This window comes from Urtica dioica, chromosome 4 (genome assembly GCF_054948205.1).
Source record: "Urtica dioica subsp. dioica isolate 48M chromosome 4, U.dioica_male_clone48M_v1_H2, whole genome shotgun sequence".
In the NCBI taxonomy this organism is placed as follows: Eukaryota; Viridiplantae; Streptophyta; class Magnoliopsida; order Rosales; family Urticaceae; genus Urtica; species Urtica dioica.
This window is the reverse complement of record NC_142759.1, coordinates 45,496,962-45,506,802: the sequence shown is the minus strand read 5'-3', so window position 1 is coordinate 45,506,802 and position 9,841 is coordinate 45,496,962. Positions and strand designations below refer to the sequence as shown.

The window sequence follows — 9,841 nt, the reverse complement described above, 5'->3', positions numbered from 1 at the left end:
TTCAACAGCTTCACGACCACCGCGTCGTCCTCGTCAATCAGGTACTTTTTTTTTCTTTTTCAGTTTTTTTTCTCTTTCTGTTTAGCTGTTAAAGGCTTAGCAAAATTGCGTTTTAATTTTTATTTTGTAGGATTCTTTTTATCGTGGTTTGACTCCTGAAGAATCTGAACATGTTCACGAGTATAATTTCGATCATCCTGGTATTATTTTTTTTTTTTTGGTCATTACTGGAGTTTTAATTTGAGCTGTTATAGGTTTTACATTGTTGGGCTTTGGATGATTGTTAAGCTCGGTGGTGATGTTATCTTTTGAAATTGTGAATTGAAATTGTCATTTGGATTTATTTCTTGGTTTTTGGCCGAATTTCAAACGAGTTTGGGTTTGAAATTGTATGATTTTGGTTGAGGTGTTGGATTATAATGAATATTGCTTACAGATGAATTAATGGCGGAGGAGCCAGAGAAATCGCCGGTGTCGAAGCAAGAAATCACCGGCATCGAAGAGCACGAAGTTAAACTGATTTACTCTAAAGGTTAATATTATTTACTATCTCATATTTGTTGAATTAACTATCTCATATTTCCGAATCCTCCTCCAGATGGGAGCCGTACTCATGTTCGGCGGCCAAATGCCCGTCGTCAAGGTCACACACCAAACCCATTCTTATTATCATCATTATTTTGTCTTCTAGCAATTAGACGAATATGACTATTCTGAAATTGATTAGGAAAAAGACTCAGGGTTGACTCGTATTATGTTATTCATGGTTATGATTTTGCGGTTGAGTAGGTGGGAAGAATGGCGGGACAGTTTGCGGAGCCAACATCAACGGCGACGCCTGATTGGTTGTTTTAATGCGGCCATTGATTTCAACTCCAAATTAGTTTAGTAGAATTTTTGTCTCAAATTTATGTTGAATTTATCCAACGGTTATATTTACCATAGAAACGAATGATTTACTTAATGATTAATATGATTTACTGTCCTCGATTGTTCACGGAAATAATTAGTAAATCGTATTTACTGCTAGATTAATTAGTCGTCATCTTTGATGTGAAAATGAAAGAGAAGAGCGATATAACAGTAAATCGGATTTACTGTTATATTTACCATAGAAACGAATGATTTACTCAATGGTTAATATGATTTACTGTCGGATTTTTAGTCCTCGATTGTTCACGGAAATAATTAGTAAATCGTATTTACTGTTAGATTAACTAGTCATACTTACCATAGAAATGAATGATTTTCTCAATGGTTAATATGATTTACTGACGGATTTTTAGTCCACGATTGTTCACGGAAATAATTAGTAAATCGTATTTACTGTTAGATTAACTAGTCAAATTTACCATAGAAACGAATGATTTACTCAATGGTTAATATGATTTACTGTCGGATTGTTAGTCCTCGATTGTTCACGGAAATAATTAGTAAATCATATTTACCGTTAGATTAACTAGTCATCATCTCTGATACTTTTCCTGTTAGATTAACTACAAAATGTTACGGTAAATAAAATTTACTTTTGTTCTTATTATGGTAAATAAGATTTACTGTTGTTCTTATTACGGTAAATAAAATTTATTGTTTTCTTGTTACGGTAAATAAGATTTATTATTGTTCTTGTTACGGTAAATAAGATTTACTATTATTCTTGTTATGACAAATAAGATTTAATGTAGTTTTTGTCATTCTTAATTAGATTTACTAATTTTTTTTGTTATGGATGATATTATTTACTATGATAGTTAATAATATTAACCTAAGGGTATAATTGGAATATTGGAATGTTGTCATGATAAATTGGCTATTTTCCTAAATATGTTAATAATTTGGCTATAATTTTAAAGTAGGGGTGTCATTTTGGCTAGTTCCTTAGCCGGCCCTTTTATAATAGTGTACCAAACACTCATCTGTTTTTTAAAACATCAGTTTTTTCGTACAGCTATTTTAAAATCACTTTTTTTAAACTACATTGTCATAAACTTTTAAAATAAATGTCATACATATATTGAGTATCATATATTTTACAAATTTAAAATTGAAAGATACATATGTATTTATATATGTACATTTTTAATATATTGTATAACATTATTTCCGTTCGGCTTTGCATTGACTTGTCGGTTTTCCATCGAAAACGGCATTTAAAATCGGTTTATCAGTTGTTTTTTTCCAAAAAAAATTCGTTCGAGATTTTCTATAAATCAAAGGGCTCGAAACGGCATTTAAAACATTGATATTAACATACTCACAATCACAAATGACATGTCAAAATGCTTCGAATCAAGCAAAAGATAGTTCTTCTATTACTTTTACCAATTAAGTCTATTGCTATAAAAAGAAAAACGACAATAATAATTATCATTAGAAACAGTAAGAACGACAATAATAGGTAGAGCAAATTGCAACTTTAAAAATTAGTAGCTTGCATGCCAAGTTTCAAGGAAACAAGAGGGGTCAAAAGAGTGGCTTCTTTCCAGAGAGCATTCCCATCAAGTAGTCGAAAACTCGGCCGCCGGAGTCAGAGAGACCAGAGTGCAAGTACTCGTTCGTGACAAACAACCGAATTCCAGCGATCTGAGAAGCCGTTTCGGTGGAAGCCTTAAACCCGACACTCGTGTCCTCATAATAAATGGCGGCCACTACCGGAACCTTGACAAAGCCAAAAAACAATATGTTAAAAGACTCTGTTATTGGATCTAAAAGACAAATTAGACACTTTCAAATTCCATTGATAGACAATAAGAAAATAAAATCTAATCGGGTAGTTGAGAGACCTGCTAATTCTACCCACGAAAGGCTAAACCAAACTAACTATTTTACTGAATGATTATTTTGAGCTTCTATTATAGAATAACAACTACATTAGTGCAGATTTAATTTACCTGGGTGATATTATTATCTCTAATTATTCCGAGTCCAATCACAACATGAGCTAAATGATTCAAAACATGGTCCGCTTATTTTACGCTCGAATACCTTGTTGTTGTTGAGGGCATCGATGTCGTATAGCATAGGCCAATCCTCTTTATGTGCCAGTATATGAGCAGCTTCTTTGAACGGCCTCAAGTTCTCAAACTCGTCGAATATCCACGGAAAGAACATCTGAAATAGAGGGCTACAAAAGTGTCAATTCAATTTAGCCTAATTGAGAAGAAATAACAAGAGAGTTTATATGAGTGTTGAGCACCTCCGAGGTAAAAAGTACTGGACGGCCTTCTTTCGAGGCAGAGATTGGGTCGAATTCGCTGCCAAATTCGTCCCTTGCCCTTTGAGCCGCCCATCTCGACGAAGCGCCCTTTTAATTCAAATAAAGCAAACGTGACACCATAAAATTCGATAGATTATTTTAAGAAAAAAATTAAATAATTTATTTTCTTATTACCTGACAATACGCTGCTTCTCCCAGAAGCGGACTTAGCAGAGTCGTCTTGTATGAAACGCAGTTCTCAAACTGAAAAAGCACCAACATTTTTTCAATGGCTAAAAAATGGACAGAGCTTCATGAAATATCGAAACGTTTACTTCGTGTAAGAAGTTGTCGCTTATTCGCTTCGGGGCTCCTGGGACTATCACCGGATCCCAGACCGTCTCAAGCCTATAGACCGTAAAAACAAAGGAACAGAGTGAAAACAACACTCGGGTACGAAGAAAAAGAACTTTCCTAGATTCTCGGGGAAATCACCGAAACTGTACATGTAGTGCAAGCGCTCGAAGCCAAGGTGGGCTCCAAGGAAGTAAAGGCCAAGCGATTGTAGGCCTTTCGGGGTTAAGATTCCCCCAGATGGAAGATCAACCTACACACACAAACACAGAAACACATATATAACTTTATGTTCTCATTCTAATTCACATCATAGTATTGTTACAGATATATGTGTACTTACACCTCCTTTTTCACACTGGGACAAGTGATGGACAAGGTCTCGAACAAGCTCGGCGTCCTGAGGAAATCGCTGGTAGTACTTGTGGTTCTGGACCCTGATTTGCTCGAAGCACGCTTTCTCCGCGAAATCTCCGGCGCAGCCTTTTCCGATCGGAGGGATTCCTCCGGCCAATAGGACTTGTTTCAGCCCTTGTGCCGCAAAACTCAAGTACGTCACCGCACAAAATCCGCCGTAGCTCTACAACGACACGACCAATCAATCAATCGGAAAATCAATAATAGTTGTTATTGAAGCTATACCTGGCCGAGAACAGTCCAGGGTCCGGCACCAGGGACGATTCGTTTGCGGACAAACTCGGCGTCGTTGACAATATTATCGGCTCGGAAATGCTTTATGTACTCGACGAGTTCCGTGGGCGAATCGAACTGCAACATCGACGAGGATGTCAGTGCGGTCGATAACCCCGTCCCTCTCTGCAACCACAACAACACAGGATTCTCTAAGTCCTGTCACACCGGATTATTACTCGTATTCCAAGATTAACCATTTGTACCGAATCGATCAACACGACTCGGTAATCTTTCAGCGCTCTCTCGAGCCACCCCGTGGATTCAGTGGGCCGTGGGCTCGGGACTCCGGGCCCGCCTTCAAGGTACAGAAGGTACGGCATTGCCTCGTCATCTTCTTTCCCAACTACACGATCTCAATCTCAATGTGAACTGGTTGCAAACTGATATAGTATAGATTCTGACCTCAATATTGGCAATCACGAATATTTGGAATGAAAAAAAAAAAAAACAATCACCGAGTTTTACTTTGAATACTTGTATCACCATTTTATCAAATTTACGACAATATCGTCGTAAAATAGCGATAAAAGTGTCCAAAATAAGATTTTAGTGATATTTTTATATTAAATATTATGTAAATTTAATTCCCCTCTGTCAATGTAAATAGAATACAAACTGGTATAGATTTATCGATTAAAATTTAATTAGATGTCCAAACCTAGCTGATCGAGCAGTGTAATTGAAGGATTTGTCGTAATGAATATATAATTGAAATGAAAAATATGCGAAGTGAACCTGAGACTACTTCGCGAGCGAATATGGAGATCTTGGAAGAGTTTTCGGTGGATTGACTGTAATCGAGAGGGACGGTGAAGTGGTGGTCTCGGAGTCGGAGCTCCGGAACCGAGAACCACTCTCCGACCACGTGGTCGGCCACGATCGATTTGAGACCCGCCATGTAATATGTGTGCGTGTGTGTATATATATATATATATATATATATATACTCTCTCTGTATGTGTGAAGTAAATGATCGAATTGTAGACTACAGAGAGTGGAAATTTGTTAAAGTTGGACTGAGCTAGAGTTTGAGAAGAGCTACAGAGAGAGCTGGGAGAGTTGTAATTTTTTATTGGCGATGGAATATTTTGAGAAGAGAGCGTTTTGTTTGTTGTTAATATTTATCTCCTTTCTTAGTAAAATATAGTTACCTAGTTTTAAGGTGACATTATCTATATATCTAAAAACAATCCCAAAATACCGGCATCTATAGCCATATTTACACTTTAAGATTACTATTTAACCAACATTTGTTAAATATTTAGTAAATAGTCATAAAAACGTTTAAATTGATGTAAATATTACACTATTTTATTTCAATGTAAAAATAAATCAGAAATGTCGTATCATGTTTATGGTTATTTATTGAATATTTATTAAACGTTGGATATATAACAATCTCAAACATCTAAATTGACTAATTACTTAAATCTTTGAGATACTATAAATATTGTAGTATGAACAATAATAATATTGTTTTTTTTATATATATATATATATAGTTTTACTAGTTCTATTGCCATGTCTCTGCATGGCACGCTATGTAAATTTTTAAAAAATGATGTTATCATGATAATAATAATGAAAATTAAGATAAAAAAGTTTGTTTTAATCTCTTAATACTTACCATAGTGTTTAAAGACACTTATAATCCTTGCTAATAAACATGCATAACTTTATTTAAACCATAATTAAAAAAATATAATTATTATATGTATTGTAAATTGACATTTTGTAGTTTATGTGTTGAAAAATTATAATTTAGGGACAATTAGATCAGTAGTTCAATAACTCACTCTCTTTTTAAAAAATAACCAAATATTTTTGTTTTTTTAAAATAAAATAGTCCACCAAGTCGAAGTAAATTAAATTAACTAATTTAGTTAATTTAATTTACTTTAAAAAATATCTCATCAAATGGAAGTAAATTAAATTAACTGGTTTAGTTAATTAAATTTATTTAGGCCTAATTGGTTACTTTTCTTATAAAGCAAAATTTTGGCTAAAATTTTAAAAGAAACTAAGAGATTGGCTAGTTGTAACCAAAGTTCGAAATATCGTTTTTTATGCCGTTTCGCACCTCCTGATTTACGGAAAATCGACACGTCGACAGAAAACCGAATGAAAAAATGTGGAAAATGGCAAATGAAATGTCGTTTTCAAATGCTGTTTCGATGGAAAACCGACATGTCGATGGAAAATCGAACGGAAATAATGTTGCAAAAATAAACTAGAGAGATTGGCCCATTTGTCATCAATTTCATAACATTTTCCCACTTTCCACCAAAGACTAATTTGGCTCAAAATGTCACCATCTATGTCAACAATGTTGACATCTATTTTTGTCATTCACTATTAGATGTCAACATTGTTGACATATCGGTGACATTTTTGGCCAAATTAGTCTTTTGGTGGAAAGTGGGAAAATGTTATGAAATTGGTGACAAATGAGGCAATTTCTCAATAAACTAATACATATATATTTGTAAATATAGTCCAAATTTAAGAAATGAGAAATAAAGATTGTGCTCATGAGTATGTGATATTCAATAGAAAAGAGGAAACTACCTCTTCAAGGCAATCACTCTTCCTATAAATATCACACCTCATTCACAATGTTGAATACACAAGTTTTTTAGATTGATAGCTTCTCTTTATTTTACTGTTTCATTTGGTAAGTATGTTTACGGCATAATCTCTCTCACTCTTTTCTTTTTAGATAGAGAAAAAAAAACAAGTGAACGAAACCAATCCTGGATAATAATATGAATGAAATATAATAAAAAAAAAAACTTGAAATCATACATATCAAATATAGATGTTCTATACTTAAATTCGCACCACAAAATGTATCAAAGAAGGAAATAATAAGTGTTAAAGTCACACCATAATATTGCAAACCATCATAAAATAAAGATGTTCCAGACACATATAGCTAAAATAGAAAATGAAATGCATCACTAGAATTCCGATGGAAAATCGAACGAAAATAATATTGCAGAATAAACTAATAAAATAATATTTGTAAATATACTCCAAACTATGCGCATAAAAATCATACATAAAAAATATATGTTACCAGTTAAATCATACAACAAATTCTAAAATACTACACGTAATCTTATTTGATTATATTCGTAACTTTTTTTTTTGGTAAATACAAATATATTTAGGTATGGCGAATATATGTAAACAAAATATATGTCATATCCTTGGATTTAATATATCCAACGATATTGTATAATAATAGCCTACTCTAAATATTATGTAATAGGTTATATTTAGTATTGTAAATAATATAGGCTACCTGGATATATGTTCTAAATATTGTATTATATTAATAAGCTATAATCGGTCCCAAATAAATATTGTAAACAAAACATATGTCATATCAAAGGATATAATAAAACATATGTCTATTACAGTTGGCAACTGTGCCGTTTATAATTATAAAATATTTGAACTTTTCCTCATATTTCTTCTTTTTCTCCCTCACTCACTGACCCCCATTGTTGGTCTGCAAATATATCAAAATTCAAAACACAAAACGTAGGCCACCGAAAATTGTCCACGTCCGCCGTTTCCCTCGACTTTCTCCGAAAATCCACAAAAACGAGCGGTCATTTTTCTGTCGAACGGCATGTTGTTTCACCAAATACCGAACTGCATTTAACGGCGAAACGACAATATGTGTCTCCGTCGGCCGTTCTTGGTCCGGCAGCGACGCCGCCGCCGATTTTGTCCTATTATACGCGGCATTTAAAACCTTGGTTGTAACAAATTATTCTATAATATAACAAAATATTAGGTGATCAACCAACTAAAATATTTGGGATTGCTATATAGCCAACGTTTCGTAAATTTTTGATAAATAGTCACAAACATGACGTGGCACTCTTGATTTGTTCTTTTATTGAAATAAAATAGTACAGTATTTATGTCAATATACGCGCATAAATACATGAACGTGGTCATTTATCTCAGATTTACGAAACATTGGTTATATAATATTGTTGAACTATATTTTGGTTATAAACTTAATAGATTCATAATTTAAAGACCAAAAATATATGAAAGTTTTAGTGGTTATATAGAAAAAGAATGAAAACAAAAAAGAGATTATTTTGCTTAAAAAAGTGTCCCTTAATTTCATAAAAAAAAAACAAAAAAAAAACGAAGAAATGCGTATCAAAAGTAAATCACATACAAAAAAATCTTAAAATAAATATGAAGTATCATATAATTAAAACATACGGATAAAAAAATATATCTCAAGCTGTGACGACCCGACTTTTCGGACCGTCTTACTTATCTTACTTTTTAAACTTTAGAAAATTCTTTAGAAAACTTGGAGGATTTTTATTTTTTTTAAAACACATCATACGAAGGTGAACCAAAATTTTAAAGATTTTAAAAAGAAACAAAAGCATTAAAGAAACATATAGATTGCATTTTAAAATATCTTGAGAAGTACTTAACGAAAATAGAAAATATGAGATACCGATTTTAAACCAAAGATAGTAGCAAAGTAAAACGTAATCCATAAAATAACTTTAATGAACTGGAAAATCTTAACTTGTAGCGGAAGACTTATTTCTTAATAAAGAAAACAAAAACCTTAAAATTTATTTCTTAATAACTTGTAGCGGAAGACTTATTTCGTGAATGGGAACCATGACCCGCCCTCTCGCTATCGACGCCGCTAGTCCACCCTACTCAGTTCTTTGCGATTTGTTTACCTACAACACAGACGCATATTTTTTTTCGAAAAGATGAGCTTACGCTCAGCGAGAATAATATAAAGCTCACAAAATAAAGTAGCACAATGCATGAGCCGGTTATTAGTATTTTAAACTGATTGATGACTTGATCTTTCTTTTCTTGCTTCTATCAACTTTTAGTTCGGGGTGCCCCTAGGGTAGTCATACCTATTTCAGTGATCACTTTAGAGACGAAGATATGGGGTTGCAAAGCCCACACTTCGCTCAATCTAGCTAATAAACTTATTAGGGCCTCGGCCCGAGAAATTTCCCCATTTGAGCCTCGGCCCGAGAAATTCTCCATAATACCTCCGTAGCTCGAGGCGGTATGACTCCCTTGCTTAACTTTATCTTTTCACTTTGAATCTTACGTTACATACTGATATGACATGAGCATAAATGTTTTTATATATATCCTCATACAAAAACGTGACTAGAATAAAACATGTATCTCAAATATACTTTAACATAACACCACATGGCATACAACACATAAATCACATACTACTTCAACTAGCCACGTAATCAAATAACAAATCGCATACTCAAACATATAAATCTATAAAAAAAAATCATATCATGAATAAACACTCATCAAATTTATTTTGAACTAATCTGTGTTGTAGTGAGATTATTCTCACCTGGATATCGGGAGTTACGATCGTAGATCGTCGAATGAATTGTATGCTCTAAGAGAATTGAAACCTAATCGGAATAAAAGGCTATTGGGATCAGCTGAGAAAATTATTCAAGACATATTTTAGGTTCTGGAAATTTTCAGAAACGAGATTAGACGCAAAATTACTAAAATACCCTTGGCTATTAGGGTTTCGGGAAA

At 33.4% G+C, this 9,841-nt stretch overlaps 1 protein-coding gene across 3 annotated transcripts; it reads right to left on the bottom strand.

The window, feature by feature from the left end:
* Positions 1 to 2,340: 2,340 nt before the first annotated feature.
* Positions 2,341 to 5,340, bottom strand: LOC149401650 (uncharacterized). 3 transcript variants are annotated; one of them, XM_089610277.1, is made up of 10 exons: positions 4,979 to 5,340; positions 4,420 to 4,586; positions 4,193 to 4,318; positions 3,894 to 4,130; positions 3,703 to 3,803; positions 3,532 to 3,604; positions 3,392 to 3,460; positions 3,197 to 3,304; positions 2,986 to 3,111; positions 2,341 to 2,658 (listed from the first exon to the last, which is right to left on the bottom strand). In XM_089610277.1, exons 1-10 carry the CDS (start codon positions 5,139 to 5,141, stop codon positions 2,464 to 2,466), a joined length of 1,365 nt encoding a protein of 454 aa, XP_089466403.1. In that variant the 5' UTR covers positions 5,142 to 5,340; the 3' UTR covers positions 2,341 to 2,463. The 3 variants fall into 3 exon arrangements, with proteins under 3 accessions (XP_089466403.1, XP_089466402.1, XP_089466404.1); XM_089610276.1 differs by having other exon boundaries at positions 4,193 to 4,366; positions 4,447 to 4,586; XM_089610278.1 differs by having other exon boundaries at positions 4,193 to 4,366; positions 4,447 to 4,623; positions 4,979 to 5,121.
* Between the last annotated feature and the right edge of the window lie 4,501 nt (positions 5,341 to 9,841).

What these genes read in the sequence shown, in the direction of transcription:
- LOC149401650 (XM_089610276.1), bottom strand. Translation starts at nt 5,141, where the DNA reads ATGGCGGGTCTCAAATCGATCGTGGCCGACCACGTGGTCGGAGAGTGG. An exon ending in CCCAGTGTGAAAAAGGAGGT is followed by an intron (nt 3,804 to 3,893) that starts GTAAGTACACAT and finishes TTGTGTGTGTAG; the next exon opens with GTTGATCTTCCATCTGGGGG. An exon ending in ATGCCCTCAACAACAACAAG is followed by an intron (nt 2,659 to 2,985) that starts GTATTCGAGCGT and finishes GGCTTTGTCAAG; the next exon opens with GTTCCGGTAGTGGCCGCCAT.